Consider the following 15,762-nt stretch of genomic DNA (forward strand, 5'->3'; position numbering starts at 1 on the left):
AGAACCACGTTGGCATCAGCTCGTCGTGCCCTATACCCATGATCCGTGATCGACAAAGGGTTTCCACAAGACGACCAGGTACGACTAAGCATTCTCCCAACATTGTCCCTCGACAAATCATAGGATTCAAGCGCATCGGCGCACACTCCGACTACTCCGTATTTTTTTCCAGACTCTGAAGCTGGTTTGCGCAAAACAAAAGCACACTAAGGGCAACGCCCCAATGGCAACTCCACCGCGAAACTGTCAACGTGTTGTCGATCGCCAACTTTATCACACTTCGGCCTCTCACTGTTACAGGGCTGTCCTAGCCCATCGAGCGGGTTGAAAGGGAGCCACCGGGCGAAATCGTCGATTGCTCCCAATACTTCAGCAGCACGGCAGTAGGGCAGTCGAGACAAGTGTGCCAGGGTCCTGCCCTGTTCCATTGCAGCTGCACCCCTCACTCTCTGAGCAGTGCCATGCCATCCCGAAGCTGGTTTTTCCATGCATAAAAGCTCTCCCATCGAGGCAACAACCCCCGCCGATCGTCGCCGGCCGCACAATTTCACAAAACGGTTGTGCCGGCGGACTCTCTGAAAAGGCGCAACCCTGCACGCGAGGGAGATAAGGTTTACCAGGTGAAGTGACAGCTTCGCGGCCGACCTCGCGCCTTGAGAGAATCGAGACACGGAACAAGCAGATGCCTGTTCCCACGGGTCATAGGACTGAGCGTAGCGAAAAAGGACAGAGTTGTGCTGCGCCTCATCTTACTGTCTTACGTGAGTATGGGAATTCGCCTTTTTCCTATCTTTCCACCAAGATACGGATGCCTAGGATTTATCAGCTCAGCTCCTCTCGGAAACGGTCCAGCATGGTATCTGCTACGTTGTCATCCCCGCGCTGTCACGACGAGAACAGAAGAACAGCGGAGACACCTGTGGATGCCACTTTCACAAATGGACTAGGATGATCAACGCGTCTGGCCAACTCGCCCCTCTTGCCGCAGCTGCACATCACCCCTCCAGTCTCCGTCGGATGCGTGTCGCTATCAAAAACCCTGTCTACGAGAGTGGATACCACATAGGTACACTTTCGTACTGTCATGTACTCCGTATCTTTCTCTGAGATAGAAATGGGGGCCTCTTCACCTCTCATTGGGAAGACGTGTGAGGGACGCCCACGACATCCCCAGGCAAAGCGTTTGTGGTTTTGCTTTTACCAGTCCGATTTCCAGCGTACCTGCGTCAGCAAAGGCATTCCACGTGGGGCGATGCTATTTCCTTGTGTTGGACCTCTTTTCTCTATGTATTAATAGAGAAGCGCCGAACCGTAGGGAAGGTTCATCGGGGATCGGGAGAAGGTTTTTGGTGCTACCGCTCCCGTGCGTTCCGCTCCCCCCTCACACAAAGAGAGCGGAGAGAGAGGGGGGTTGGACCCTTGGACTGGCTAAGGTGGTAGAGCTCATCGCGAGAGCTGCAATGGGAAAGTCTCGCAACAGCCACCTTTCGGGAATAGCTGACAGCCTGGGATCTCGCAGAGCACTCCTCTCGGTCCCGACGATGAAAATGCGTCAAAGAAATCTTTGCAAGGCACTGCTATTCTTGAAGACTATAGGAAGTCATGGGTCCTGGTCGACGTACCTGTCGATCTCTCTCTAAACCTGTCCGAAGCCGAGCAGAATTATCCCTTGACAGCAGCACATGGAAGATCCAGGATGAATGAAGGGCAGTTCATGTCCGGATGCAGCGATCGACAAGCGAGTGCTGCGTTGCGTGAGCTGTCTTGGGCCGTGTTGAGCCGCACGCGTATGGTCCCGAGGAGGAAATATATTGTCGGAAAGGGAGCCATACGAGAAACAAGATTTTTCTATTCTCTGAAGACTCGGGGCAACCGGCGCTCAGCAACCTTGTGTTCAGGAATGTCTGTTGTCGATAAACTGGAATGAATTCCCGTCTCTCGGAAGCCCGACCGCGTACACTTGATAAAGTGGCCCATCCCACGCAGCTTTTGATTAACCCCGCGGCGCCACACTATGCAAGTGGCTAGCCGATAGGGAGTGCCAATTACACCAAAACTGAACGTCACTTTTTCTTATTGAACCAATTGCCCAGAGATACCACGCAGCATTTTTTTTTTATCTCTTTACCGCATTTTTATCTTGCTCATTGCACGTTTTCGACTCTTTCGTACCCGTTCTTTTGCGGTAGTCGTCTCCCAGATTGCTCCGAACTTTCTGTCGTATCCCGCCAGACCTAGTCGCATCGCAGTCCCATTTCGCCCGCAGCACCAAGCTCGAGGAGCCCCCGTCGCAACGACCATGTCCGATGTATTCCGTAAAGTAGGGAGGGGAGGCTCGGGGAACTTCTTTTCAAAGAAGGACGTGGACGATGCTGAAAAGGCCAAGCCAGAGGTAACACGCGAGACGGCCTGCCCTCTAAGAGCAGTTCGTAGCTAACCCAAAATGCTCCACGGCAAACAGGACATTGAGGCCCAAAAGTCGACCGACGTCGCCGCTTCCTCGACATCACCGACCTCGACCGGCTACGTGCGCGCGGGACGAGGAGGCTCGGGCAACTACGTGGACCCGACCTCTCTCCCCGGCACCAAGCAGCAAGAGGAGCTCGCGAGCAAGACACAGGCGGCCGTGAATGCCAGCATCGCGCGGTCGGCGGCGAGGGGTGCTTCTGGTCGCGGCGGCGCCGGCAATTATACGGGAGGCGTCGTGCCTGGCGCCGAGGCGAGCGAGGAGGAGGAGAAGCGCAAGGAAGCGCTCGAGAAGAAGATTATTGAGGACGTCGAGGCCGGCTTGCCCATGCCGCCCAAGGCTTTTCACCATACTACCAAGAAGGAAGAGGAGGGTGCTTGAGGAGTTTGGCGACCCCAGAGCGGCGTGTACGTTGCCCGGTGATGGGATTGTGGGATACCTGGAGTTAGGGTGGTTTCGTTTGTACAACATTTCAAGAGGCATTCATACCCGCGACGCTCGTCTTGGGCGATTTCACTTGCAATTTTTGAGAGCATGTAGAAGATTTGACAGTTTGTAAGCTAGAGTTCGCCATGTCTATTCGCCTGCTCCTTTGTTCTGAGAAAGGGGGATGCGACAATGTGATGGCACGCATTTCTGTTGGCATGCCGTTATTCACTCTAGACAGTGTCGGATACCCTCGAGATTGCGGAACGCATCCGGATGGTTATACCAGACAACGCAGGCTGAGAGGATACGGCATCGCATCCACAAGACGGGAGGAAAGGTGGCGACTGAGATGACGGAGGAACCGATCTGGATCAATCTGGACCGTGGATAACTTTTTGTGGTATTCCTTCTCAGAGCCACCAAACGCCGTCGATGCTAAATAGCCCTTTTGTATCCCTGAACGCCCGTGTATGAAAACAAAGCCCCCCCAAAACCAACTCTTGTCTCTGCTAAAGGAGAGCGGAGAGAAGAGAGAGGCCCATTCTTCGATTCGATTAGCAGCTTGTCTTTCTTTCTCTTCATCCGGTTGGTTGGCTTTTTTCTCCATCTTCTCCTATCCCTCGATGGGATGGGGGATCCCCCTCCTCCTTTTGGTCGGTTCGTAAAAAGAAAGACGTGACAAAAACGTCCCTCTTGGTCGTGGTCGTCACGCTCAATCCTCCATGTCGACATCGCCATCCTCGTCATCGTCGTCCTCCTCCGCATCCTCGTCGTCCCACTCGCCGTCGTCCTCCTGCATGACGCCGCCCTCGCGCTCCTCGACAACGTCGCCGTCGACGGTGACCCGCTGGCGAATCTTCTCGCGACCAAACACCTTGCCGGCCTTGCTCTTGGCCAGGCGTCCCTCGGCCTCGAGCGCGGCGATCTCCTCCTCGGTGGCGCCCTCGGCGGCTAGCCTCTTCTTCTCGGAGCCGCGCATGCGGGGCAGCAGGTGCTCGTTCTCGGCGACGAGCTTGCGCGCGGCGGCGATCTCGCGCTCGCGCTTGCCTTGCATGCGCTTCTTGTAGAAGACGCGCTCGCGGCGGGAGCGGATCTCGGAGACGCGCTCCATGGCCTTGAGCGTCTTGGCGACGAGGTCGCGGTCGTAGCGGACGGGGACGTTGCGCCGCGCGCCGAACTGGAGGGTGCTGTCGACCGTCATCTCCTTGTGCGCCGAGGCGCGGTAGGCCTTTGTCCACTTGAGCTTGCGGGGGTTGCGCTTCATCTTGAACTGTGGTGCCAAGGGGCGGTTAGTCCATTGGTCGAGGAGAAGGGGGGATTGTGTTCTTCGCAAGAGTCGTTGAAGATGATTTAGAGACGTACGTTCTTGTGGCACTTGCTGCGGCAGAAGCGGAACACCTTGGAGTCATTGCGGACGAAGGTGATGCCCTTACTGGGGTAGGCAGGGCGACTGCAAAAGTAGCATGTCTCGATTCTAAAAGCATCATGAAGTCAGAAAGCTTGCAAATACGAATGAAGTGAAGAGTAAACCATGGGTCAATGGTTGACTTGTATGACAATGGATGAATGAATAAGAGCATACCTCATTGTGACGGCGTTGATACCTTCACGGGTATCACGTTAGTAGTCACACGGTCGTTGGGTTGTTGGTGTTGGTTTCGACGACTCTTCCAAACACACACACGGGGAGGGTTCAGAAGGCGGTGATCGAGACCTCAACCTCCAAAAGTTTTTTAGAAATTTTTCTTCTGCCGCTCCGAGGCACCGCTTATCGATTGTGGTGGGGCGGGGGGAAACTGAGGTGGTTTTTTGCTGCGATAAGATTGCAGCGGGATTGGTGGAATCCAGGGGTCTGCTGACATAATGCAAACGAAGCTTCCACTCAACTGAACCTGTCGGAACGGTCCAACAAGTCTTCCGAAAAGCGGCTCAGCACGGACCAAGACCGGCGCATCACGGCTTGCTCTGTGAGCGGCGGCGACTGCAGCCCAAAAAAAAAGCTCTCCGACCCCGAAGACCTTCTTCGCGATACCCCATCCGCTTTTTTCCGCAGTCATCCACCACCTTCCAACGACGTATCGACGAAACACGACACAAAACTTTAGCGGTCATGGCTTCTGTTCTTGCTATCGGAGGCGGCGCTGCCGTCGCAGCTTTCTTGGTACGATAGAAACAAAGCGCATTCAAGAAGGACCACGACTAACAAAAGTGTTCCTACAGGGCCGAGCTGGTCTGGTCGCATGGCGCCGATCACGCGGCGGCGTCGGCGCGATGGGCAAGGCTTTCTACAAGGGCGGCTTCGAGCCCAAGATGAACAAGAAGGAGGCATGCCTCATTCTCTCCCTCCAGTAAGTCGACGAAATCCCCGAAGCACGGTAACCTGGCGAAATACCTGGGAAGACGATGTCAAACTGGAAGTATCGGAAAGAGACAACATCTAACATGATGCGTTCTTAGGGAGAGCGGCGTCACTCGTGACAAGATCCGCAAGCAGCACCGCACCCTGATGCTCCTGAACCACCCCGATCGCGGCGGTAGCCCGTACCTCGCAACCAAGGTCAACGAGGCCAAGGAACTGCTCGAGAAGACGACGTCTTGACATTAGCCGTAATCATCTCGGCATCTGGAAATCTGGAAATGTAACAACAAGCACGAAAAAGACATACGAACGCAAAACAAGATACCATGGGACCAACGGACGGACGGATGGGCCCCGCCCTTGCCTACTCAACTCCGAATCCGGGTGACTACATGGTTTTGTAATAATAGATTGGTCGTTCTTCATAGCGGTGGCGTTTTATGGGCGACGACATGGATCTCCTCAGAGGGGTTCTAAAAAAGAGGGGGTTCGCGTACGACTGGGCTGGGATGGTCTGGTCTCTGGGTATCGGGGCCTGTTGTAACAACATGGTTAATGGCATGAGACCCTCTCGTCTCTCTTCTCTCCCATCTACCTTCTTAAACCATCGAATTTGCTTTCATTCTGTGCTCTACATATGAACGGGCGCCTTTTGAAGCTTAGGAACAGGTTGGAAGGGAAAGCAAGCTGGTGGGCGTTGATGCTCAGTCCCTGTGCGTTGTGAGGAGACGCCCCCAGCCAACCTAAGGTAGAGTGGATTGATTCGGGCTGTTTACCTTAATCTGGTTGTGTATAAGAATGCTTTTACTGGGGAAAGTTTGGACATTAGGATGCTGCTTGCGTTAATACGATGAGTTATCTGGTGCTGAGATCGGTTTGTTGGGCCGCGGCTGTTGTGTAAGAAGTGTTTGGATAACTTCAGTCTGATCCAGTTGCGAAGAAATTTTCGACCTTGTTTGTATTAATGCATACATCAGTAGCTGAAGCCAGATAATTGAGATGTTTTCATCCGTTTGCCGTTAGCTATTCCCACCACTTCAAGCTACCTATCTTACAGCTTGATGACTGAAGCTTTTGACCTCGCAAACGCTCGGGTTTCGACTTACATACTTGTGCGGCAAAGTTTGGAAGCGTCCCCCTAAGGGTGCTTCAACTTGTCCAGCCTGCTTAAGATGTTATTGAAGCTTTGTTTCCTCTTGTAGCCTACTTGTTCGCTGTAACTAGACTCAATTTACGTTCTCGGATCTGTCCGCGAAGTCTGTTTATCTCACTCATTCCCTAGCTGAGAATAATGCTAGAGGAATGGAGCCGTTGCTGCTCTCAAGTGCTTTCTGGAAGCGTCTGTCCCCAGAATATCGGTGCTGTTCTTTAGATTTTCCTCAATTACCAACTACTTACGACTTGTCAAAGATGTATACTGTAGCAGCAAAGTGACTTCAAAAACTCCTCTTTCCCCTTAATACCCGTTAAAGAAGGCTGTACATCTTGATTGAATACCATCAGAGTTATCATCATTCTGAATCGCACTATTCTATAAGACTCGGAATCTTGTTCAGTAGCTGCCGCCGCTAACGTAAGCTACTGAGGGTATGAAAGAATTCACATGTTCGCGTTCATAGCGACAGGACTTGAATAAGTCTAGCAATGTACTTTTGAGAGAGCTTTGTCACTGTGATCTCTATGATCCACCTCAGTTTGCTCTCTTTGCAGTATTCACAATCTCCTAAGGCTGGATTCATCAGTATTATCGCACATTCCGCCTCACTACTCTACTCATCTTGGTTGTTCCATCGTCTAGCTGAGCATTCCACCTCTTGAAGTACCGGTAGGGAAGGCACCTTATCTAAATGCCCCTTTCTCTTTCTCTTTGATACACAAGCCTTCTGACTTTTAAAGGACGTCCGCATTCAGAGATCTTCCCTTCTACTTCTACCAAGTTCAACTCAGCTTCGTTAGCCCAACCATCACCCGTCAACTACATATCCACAAGGTTACACTCATACGTACTCAATTAAAGCAAACGGCTTCTTTTTGGCCGATTCAGACACTTTTTTTCGTCTTTCGAAATTCCATCTTCCACTCACCTTGCGCATTCACACACTCTAGTATTCTCTTCACCTTCCGCACGCTCACTCCACAATGGCCGTCACCCAAGCTGAGCAGCTTGAGCGTCTGTTCGGAGCCTTTGGCGACGAAATCTTCTTCGAGGAAGGCACTTCTCAAGAAGTGGAAGATACCCTAGAGGAAATTGTTCTGGACCCTCTCCTTCTCGATCGTCAAATTGCAGCCAGGAAAGCAGCAATCCAGGGGAAATCTATCACCAAGCCAGTCGAGAAGAAAACTCCCCACTACATCGGACCACCTCTCGAGCCTTCCAAGTCTGAGAAGTTAGCTCCTGCGGATTTCAACGCCCTAATGAAGCAAGACTTTCCCGAGTTCAAGGGGACGAAGGCGGGCGACCTCTCGGCGGAGAACATGACCTTCGTCTCTTGGGACGTCGTCCAGAGATACCCTCTCAGCTTCATCGGCAAGACCAATCGACCGAAGGTGAGCGATCGCCCTGGGTAAAATTGGCTCATTTCCTAGCTGACGCCGAATACAGGCAACTCCCTTCTTTGATGATATTACCGAGGAGCACACTTGGGACTTGTGAGTAGCCAACGAGGCTTTTTCCATACGAGAGAAATTGACTCCTTTCTAGCTTTTACCTCTACCACCCCAAGGCCTTGGATCAGTCGCCCTACATCTTCGTTCCGACCATTCAGTTCCAGCACTTCCTGGACATCGTTAATGCCTCGATTCAGACGAAGCTGACCATCCCTGCTGGTAAGCCAGGCGAGATGTTCTACCTCGTGTTCGGCTCCAGCTGCACCATTCGGCCCAAGTACATTGCCCGCTCCGCCTCGCACAACGAGTACCTCGCCCTGCACGACGCGATTCCGCCTCCCGAGGACGACGACGCGTGTGACGATGCCACTGTCTTTGGAATGGAGACGCTCATGAAGCTGCTCAATATGCACGCCAACTTCAAGGATATCAAGACCAAGAGCAAGAAGAAGAAGCAGAACAAGGCGCTGAACCGGGCCGAGTCCCTCTACGATGCGCAACTGTACCTCGGTCTTCGGCCCAAGGCTAGCGACGTCGATGAGAAGAACAAGAAGGTCGAGCTGGAAAAGCCGGTTCCCCATGCGCTGGAGCAGAATGTGGTCTTTGTGTGCATCGACATTGAGGTCGCTGAGGAGCACCACGGAACCGTATTGGAGATTGGCATCTCGACCCTGGACACCAATGACCTCGTTGGCGTTCCGCCTGGCGAGAGTGGCCGCAACTGGGTTCCGTTTATCAAGAACCGCCATCTCGTGACCTACGAATACCGTCACATCCGCAACCGCAAATACCTCAAGGGTTGTCCTGAGCTCTTCAACTTTGGGTAAGCCATGCACTATCACCGTCTCAGAAGAATCACAGACTGACCATACACAGCAAGAGCGAGTACCCCAAGCTCAGCGAGCTCCCCGACAAGGTCTGCACCGCTGTCAGCGACCTCTCCTTCGCCAACAAAGAGGACGGCGCCGACAAAGACAAACGCCCCCGCACCATCGTCCTCCTCGGCCACGACCTCGGAGCCGATCTTGGATACCTGGACAAGATGGGAGTGGAGCTCTGGGTAATCAGCGGCGTCGCGAGCCGTACTATCGACTCCAAGGACATGCACCAGGCCTGGCGCGGCGAGTCGCAGGGCCGCAGCTTGGGTATGGTGCTGACTGACCTGGGCATCGAGCACAGCAATCTCCACAATGCGGGCAACGATGCGGCGTATACCATGCAGGCAATGCTTGGCGTCGCTGTCAGAGAGAGAGTTGAGAAAGACCAGGAGAAAGGTGAGAAGGAGAAGGTCGAGGCGAAGTGAGGTTGCTTGGACCGGCATGTAGAGGAGCATTCTCCTTCTACGCATTCACACAAGCACGTTTGGAAGATGGACAGATAGTTAGGCGTGCACAGGAATTGCGTGCACGGAAATCCGTCCTTTGCTGATTCAGGGCTTACAAGAGATCCGCCGTAGACTATCATGATTTTCCCAACGCCCGCTGTGATTTGACCTCATCACTCATTTTGACTTTAGAAACTGCAATCGGGGTTAGTAAAACGGATCACTCAGAAAATATTAAACCACGAAAGAGAGATAGAACAAACCTCATCAGCCTCTTCGCTCTTGACATTCGAAACCTCCGACGTCCCCTGATCAATCAACCCCAATCTCGACGTCCTCACCCGCCACCACATCTCCCTCCGATCCCCGCCCAGCTCGCCCGAGAGCATCTTCTTCTTCAGGTCCCTGATTAAGTCATTGTACACGCCCGGCTCCTCGAGCTCGACGAGCCCGCGGCGGAGGACGCTCAGGTTCTCGGACGCGCGTGCGTAGTTATTATCGCCGAAGCTGTCCGTCACGAGCTGCGCGACGACGGCGGCCATCTGCTTTGCGGCGTCGCGGATCTCGGACTCGTCTTCCGCGGTGGCGAGGGCGCGCTTGAGGTCCGGAATGGCGTTTTCGGGGGTAATTTTGGGGCGTTTTGAGGCGGATTTGGACGTCGTTCCTAGGAGGGCGTCGACGTCTAGGCCTGAGAGGGGTTTTGCGGCTTCGAATTTGCGTTTTCCCTTCGCTTTGGGGGGAACTATCGTGGATGTCAGCGGGATGAGGAAGGAAAGGAGAGAGGGGAGGTGAGGGTGGAGGGCAAAGGGGTTGGTTTTAACCTTTCTTCACTTGTGCTGCTGAGATGAGACCGTCGATTTGGGATTTTGATTTCTCGACTAGTTCTTCTGGAGGCGCGGCATAGCGCACTAGAATGGGAGGAATTGGGTCAATCTGGCCTTCCGGGTTGACTGCCCTTTGGCGGATGGCTTGGTTGATTCTGTGGATAATTGGGTTGTACGTATCGTCTATGGCAGCATACTCTGACGGGTTTCTTGATTGTAGGACGTCAGTAGAGGGCTGGAGTGGAGATTGAATGTTGTGAAGTGAACATACCCATCGTGATCAGTACCAAAAGTACCCAGATCCATGGAATCGACGTAGTCGCTCATGGCATCTGTGAGCTCATCGCCGGGCAGCAAGCGGTGATTTGTCGTGATCTTCTGCCCGCTGACGGTGATGACCTTATCGAGTGGCGGGAACTGGTACCCCCGAACATCCTCCGCAAAGGGGAGGGGTACGTCATAGAGGCACTCCATGTCCGGCTCGATGCGCGGGGCTAGGAGAACGAGGACGGGGTCCTTCTTCTCCTTGACTACAAGTCGGGCGACGGCGTAGGACTCGAGCTCGTAGAGGGCGTGGATGAGGGAGGACAGGGCGAGCTGCGACTTTTCGTCAAACTTGCGGGCGACCGTCACGCACGTCTCGCCCATGTTGAGAAACGGCTCGTACTGCAGTGTGAGATTTCTTGTTAGAGAGAAGAAAAGGGGCGGGATTTGCATAGTGGGAAGAAAACGTCTCAGTACTATACCTTTTCGCAGGGAATGAAGCCAATGATGCTGAACGTCTTGACCGTTTCGAGCTTGGTGACGTTCCACTCGGACTCGCTGATCGCGACCGCCGTGCGGCCGTACTGGTACCCCTTGGCGAGGGACTCGAACTCAACGTCACGCTTGCCGCCCGGTGCGTCCGGGTCATTGATCTTGTACGCCCGCGCCGACTTGACCGCCGCGAAGCCAGCCGACGTCGACTCGACACCCTCCATGGGGTCGCCGCCTTCAAGTTGCTGCGAGGGGCCAGGTTCGGCCGATACTACGACGGTGGAGGCGGTTGGGGCCTTGGCTTGCTTGGTCTTGAAGTAGCGCTCGACGTTGATGACTGCGGGCGTGGGTGGAATCTTGAGGTCCTCTGGAGGGTCAGCCAGACCGAGGGTTAGGGGTCCGTCGTATGTCTTGTAGGGCTTGACGGGTTTGAGGCGCGGCGTGTCGAGCTCGTCAATGGCCTCTGCAATCGTTGCAAATTGGGCATTGTCGCATTTGGAGACAAAATCCCTGAGAACTTCTTCATTCTTTTTCTGTAAGAGTATTGTTAGTTTTGTAGAAGCAAGAACGAGCAAAGACGCTGGACCTTGATTGACGGCTTGTCCTCTTCCTTAAAGCCGAACTCTGCATCGTCAAAGTCCACGCCCCTGCTTGGTGTTAGTGCGAACTCTACGCTGATGAATTGGACAAACTCACAATACTATCAGCTCAATTCCGTCGTGATTGATCTTTTTTGCAATCGAATCGACATCGTCGCCGTCAATCGCAGACATGCCGTCGGTGATGAGGTAGATGCGCCGCTTATACTTGAGCTTCTTGGTAAACGTCTCAATCATATCGACGGCGAGGACCACCGCCGAGACAGCATCGCCCGTCTCCGTCTCGCTCGGCTTCACCGCATCCGTGAGTTCCCTCAGAGAAGTCATAGTCATTGGGCCGAGCTCCTGCAAGACGGAGATGTTGCCGTATCCCTCTTCTTCCCCCATGGCGTTCTGGGTCTCATCCGTCTTGAGACCGATGACGCCGACGGTCCATGTTTTCCGCGAGGCGGCGACTGTGGTTGAGATCTTGTCCCATACGTACCGCATGCTCCAGTCCAGGTCTGATTCGGTGCGGCCGTTGTGGCAATCGGCCATGGAGGACCCGAGATCGACAATGTAGACTGATGCCTCCTTGTCCGCCATTGTGAGGATGATTAGAAGAAGTTGGGGTTTTGGGATGGACGGAGAGTTCTAAAGGCAAGGCATTGAGCGCAATGCAATGCAAGGTCTTGCAGCATGTAAGAGAAGCTCTGAGCAAGCGATGAAGGTTTCCTTTAAGAAGGACGTTGGCGCACGGAGACTTTGACTTAGATCCTGGCTCACTTTAGGCAGATGAGGTCCATTGAGCTCCAGGCTCCGGCGCGAGCTGGGTACACTGGGGAAGCGCGCTACAACTGCATTCTGGCTGTCACCAACACGAAGTCACGTGGCGATAACGATAAACAGCCCGGCGAATCAATCATCTCATGACTGTCAGCTTCTCATGCAATCCCAACTATGTCACTAAGGTACCTCAATATATCTTCCTAAACGTATAGAGAGTTGAGTTTGCGAATCGAGCGTCAAGTTGTGAGAGAATACCGTACACCCAGCTCTGTATGTGAGGCATTGGACTAGCAGGCGAGGTAAGGACGGAACTTTAAGGACCCCGAGCTTGCACCCGCTGGTGCAAGGAATGGAGCTATGCCGAGGTGACCTCATACATTCGACGGGACCCCTGTACTCCTCACGAGCGGCTCGTTCCAGATGGCACCGCATCATTCTATAGCCTCTCAATCGATGCAACCACTCTTCATCATCCAACCTCACTCCAAACGGGTAATCTACCATTATCAAACACCTTGCATCAGTGACCGCCGTTGCCCGTCATGTCAGACTCCATCGCATTCTCCCCGGGTCCCTACCACATCATCTCGTAAGTCGTTCTCTCTCAGAGTGCATCGAGTCAGATCATCCTTCGTCGTTCATCGATACTCTAATACTATCAACATAGCTATGGAGCCCTCCTAGGAACGACGTTCTTCCATGTAAGTCACCACCACAATCCGGATCCTGGATCAAAGTACCCTAACAGGCCAAATAAGTCCTTTGTAAACGGCATCACAATGTTCCGCGTCCTCGAGCGGCCGGCCTTTGCAACCGCCCAAAACGCCCTGTTCCCCGTCTACTTCACCATTCAGACGGCTCTCCCCGCCCTCATGGCCCTCACCTACCCGGGCAGCCGCAGCCTCCTCGGCGAGCAGGCCAGCAGCATCACCGGCCTCCTCCAGGAGTCGAACCGCTACACCGCCCTGCTGCCCATCGCCACCATGTTCCTCACGGGCCTCGTCAACCTTGCCGTCGTCCTGCCCAAGACCGTGACGGTCATGAAGGCTAGATATGCCCAAGGTGAGTTTGGCACTGATGACAGCCCCCGCATCGCATCGGCGTCTACGGCTGGCCGAAGGGTGGTGGTACTGACTAGTGGTTACAGAGAAGAAGGATGGAAAGAAGAGCTACGACGCCGCGCCGCATTCTCAGGAGATGCAGGCTCTCAACAAGTCCTTTGGCAAGCTTCACGGCATCTCCACCCTAATTAACCTGGCTGGCTTCATTGCCATGATCCAGTACGGTTTCTCGCTAGCAGCTCGTCTTGACTAAGGTCACGTCCATGTATAGTAGTGTAAGGAGATTAGGTGACTGGTTAGGTTGGCCGAAGCCGTGTATTAGGATTTGACTCATTTGCACGTATGTACAAGTCGGCAGATTACCGCAAAACGCAGTACGTTCTCACTTTTCCCGTCCCTTTTAATCATGTTTATCAAGTGAACCCCCCGAAAAATAAGAAGTTGCTCAAGCTCGAATGAAACGCCGTTTGGTGAGGTGCAAAGACATTCGTCTCTGTGCGCTACTGATTGCCCTGATGTTGCGCTGTCCGACGCCTCTGCCTTCCTCGCAGACTGCTAGTGCTTCCTCCGCCAGTCCGTCCGTCCGTCCGTCCATCAATCCGATTTTACGCCTGGGTATCGTCTTCGACTGGCGCAAGGTGCTCGACGCGAGTCCGTTCGCGAGCCGAACAAGCCGTGTGTCGAAGTGTACTGAAAATGCAAGAACACCGAAATTCAATCATCGTCGCCGGCGGTAACTCGTGGGTTGTGTCGCCGTTGCTGTAGCCAGCGACATCTTGTCCCATTTGGCCGTGATTCGTTGTCGCCTAGAAGTTGTTCTTGCGCGGCGGGAGCGGAACGTTCTTGAGAGCCTCGCTGGAGGCGAAGAGCTCCCTCTTGGCATCCTCAAGGGCCTTGCGGCGCTGGGCCTTGACCTTCTCCTCGTCGACGACCTGGACGGGTCGCTCGACGGCAATGGCTCCTCTGACAGTCCAACGGCCAGGCTTGCGGGAAAGAGCCTCCTCGACGTCGATCTCGGCGGCGGGCTTGGGGAAGTCGCGGGAGAGTGGCGGCAGGGGGTTCTTGCTCTGGAGCGTGGAAGAGGTCGTAACGGTGCCGCCAGGAGTGATAACGGGGCGATCCTGGATCTCGGCAGATGTGCGCGAAGAGGTGGTTGTAGAGCTCTGGATAGAGGTGAAGTAGTCGTCCTGGACAGAGGCGTCGGTGGAGCCCGTGACGGGCGTCTGAACGTTGTGTGCCTGAGAAGCCATTGTGTAGTCGTAGGTGGGAAGAGATGAAAGGTTGAGCAGTTGCTCTTCAGAGATAGGGAGGGGAGCCATGGCTGCTGATATATGGGCTATCGAAAAGCTGTCTCCGGTGGGGTCTGATTTGCCGCCTTTCTTCGGTCCAATGCTGACGAGACGATTGTTTGGGACGGTGGAGAAAGATAGCGTAGGTCCGTAGGGAAGAGTCAGGTTCCGCGGGACTATTTTGAGTGGGTGTGGGAGGAAAAATAGGGATTAATCTGGACCAAGGTGGACAAGGTTATGGAGAAAGGGCCGCAGGGTACGGACGAGCCAGGGAACCGTGGTATGTGTGGATGTGGTTGACGTTAGAGGTGGGCGGAGGAGAGCTCTCGTATCGATCTAATTGTTAACGCTGCTGTTTTTGGGTGCAAAGGGACGGCGGCCGAGGGAACCTTGGGTGATCGTGACGAGGGAAAGAAAGTCAAAATATCGACGGCAGGCTCTTCCGGTCCAAAAATTGGCTATCCTTGTGACTTGTGACCGTAAAGTCCGAACATGTGTGGTGTGTGGCAAGCGGGGAGGAGCAGATTTATAATACTTTCCGTCTGAAGCAAACGACCTGTTTTTTTTTTCTTTTTGGATGTGTGTCTGATGTGTCTCTCTATGGGAAGAAGCAACGGACCGAAAGGGCAATAGCGATGAAAAATCGTTCATCGCCTGAAGTACCTCGGCGAATTGCAATTTTCACCCGGGAAGGGTCCGTAGAGACGGATCAAACTAGTGAACTTTTTTTTCCAACACACGCTCTCTCTTTCTGAGTCTAAAGTAGGTACTAGTCGGTGTTGTCTGCTACACCTTCCTTACATGGGACCTTTTCCATGCTTCACCTGGCTTAGCTCCCCCACGCCGAACGTGGCCAGCCTGTCAGCCGCCCAGCCAAGCAACCAACCTCATCCACACCCAAACGCCCCCCAAGGGCCAATACTCACGATCCGTGCCTTTCCCCGGACGAGGGTCTCGACGATGCTGCACCTGAACTCCTCTCCTCCTGAGCTCCCCCTCGACACCCCACGCTCATTCCCCAGGGTCTCTGCCTGGTCGGTGAAACCTGCGAAAGCGGTGAGGCAGACATTCATCTACACCGCTCAAGGAATGGCGCATTGTGCTGACCGTGGTCGGCCGCTTCGGGCAACTTCCTCATCCTGGTCCAAGTCCAGCTTAGGAAGCAATAGAACCAGACCCCATGGCATGCCGCGCACGCAATTCGGCCTCGGATTGTGTGGTTGAAAGCCCGACTGGGATGGCAGTTGCGACGCCGTAGTCGGAGGTCCAAACGATGTTG

At 53.9% G+C, this 15,762-nt stretch overlaps 8 protein-coding genes across 8 annotated transcripts; 5 read left to right on the top strand and 3 right to left on the bottom strand.

Annotated features, from left to right (window-relative positions):
• Positions 1-683: 683 nt before the first annotated feature.
• CTAM01_05862 (uncharacterized protein) lies at positions 684-1,927 on the top strand (the record flags this gene model as incomplete). The annotated part of the gene is made up of 4 exons (XM_060521892.1): positions 684-761; positions 817-1,071; positions 1,316-1,363; positions 1,520-1,927. Coding segments are annotated over 4 exons (789 nt in total), but the record flags the coding sequence as incomplete, so codon positions are not given.
• Positions 1,928-2,299: 372 nt separating this feature from the next.
• On the top strand, positions 2,300-2,848 carry CTAM01_05863 (uncharacterized protein; the record flags this gene model as incomplete). The annotated part of the gene is made up of 2 exons (XM_060521893.1): positions 2,300-2,392; positions 2,462-2,848. 2 exons carry the CDS (start codon positions 2,300-2,302, stop codon positions 2,846-2,848), a joined length of 480 nt encoding a protein of 159 aa, XP_060383562.1.
• Positions 2,849-3,608: 760 nt separating this feature from the next.
• Positions 3,609-4,483, bottom strand: CTAM01_05864 (ribosomal protein L24e; the record flags this gene model as incomplete). Its single annotated transcript, XM_060521894.1, has 3 exons — positions 3,609-4,166; positions 4,259-4,370; positions 4,479-4,483. The coding sequence occupies 3 exons, from the start codon at positions 4,481-4,483 to the stop codon at positions 3,609-3,611; spliced, it is 675 nt and encodes a 224-aa protein (XP_060383563.1).
• Positions 4,484-5,006: 523 nt separating this feature from the next.
• On the top strand, positions 5,007-5,495 carry CTAM01_05865 (DnaJ domain-containing protein; the record flags this gene model as incomplete). Its single annotated transcript, XM_060521895.1, has 3 exons — positions 5,007-5,057; positions 5,117-5,244; positions 5,354-5,495. 3 exons carry the CDS (start codon positions 5,007-5,009, stop codon positions 5,493-5,495), a joined length of 321 nt encoding a protein of 106 aa, XP_060383564.1.
• A 1,899-nt stretch (positions 5,496-7,394) lies between these two features.
• On the top strand, positions 7,395-9,165 carry CTAM01_05866 (QDE-2-interacting protein; the record flags this gene model as incomplete). The annotated part of the gene is made up of 4 exons (XM_060521896.1): positions 7,395-7,802; positions 7,858-7,904; positions 7,957-8,685; positions 8,739-9,165. The coding sequence occupies 4 exons, from the start codon at positions 7,395-7,397 to the stop codon at positions 9,163-9,165; spliced, it is 1,611 nt and encodes a 536-aa protein (XP_060383565.1).
• A 198-nt stretch (positions 9,166-9,363) lies between these two features.
• Positions 9,364-11,950, bottom strand: CTAM01_05867 (Ku70/Ku80 N-terminal alpha/beta domain-containing protein; the record flags this gene model as incomplete). Its single annotated transcript, XM_060521897.1, has 7 exons — positions 9,364-9,381; positions 9,450-9,928; positions 10,008-10,219; positions 10,282-10,676; positions 10,757-11,299; positions 11,353-11,413; positions 11,463-11,950. The coding sequence occupies 7 exons, from the start codon at positions 11,948-11,950 to the stop codon at positions 9,364-9,366; spliced, it is 2,196 nt and encodes a 731-aa protein (XP_060383566.1).
• Positions 11,951-12,675: 725 nt separating this feature from the next.
• On the top strand, positions 12,676-13,447 carry CTAM01_05868 (uncharacterized protein; the record flags this gene model as incomplete). Its single annotated transcript, XM_060521898.1, has 3 exons — positions 12,676-12,722; positions 12,801-13,195; positions 13,281-13,447. The coding sequence occupies 3 exons, from the start codon at positions 12,676-12,678 to the stop codon at positions 13,445-13,447; spliced, it is 609 nt and encodes a 202-aa protein (XP_060383567.1).
• A 553-nt stretch (positions 13,448-14,000) lies between these two features.
• On the bottom strand, positions 14,001-14,513 carry CTAM01_05869 (uncharacterized protein; the record flags this gene model as incomplete). The annotated part of the gene is made up of 1 exon (XM_060521899.1): positions 14,001-14,513. One exon carries the CDS (start codon positions 14,511-14,513, stop codon positions 14,001-14,003), a length of 513 nt encoding a protein of 170 aa, XP_060383568.1.
• Positions 14,514-15,762: the final 1,249 nt, after the last annotated feature.

The sequence above is a fragment of the Colletotrichum tamarilloi genome (assembly GCF_030869305.1).
Source record: "Colletotrichum tamarilloi strain Tom-12 chromosome Unknown Scaffold_15.1, whole genome shotgun sequence".
In the NCBI taxonomy this organism is placed as follows: domain Eukaryota; kingdom Fungi; phylum Ascomycota; class Sordariomycetes; order Glomerellales; family Glomerellaceae; genus Colletotrichum; species Colletotrichum tamarilloi.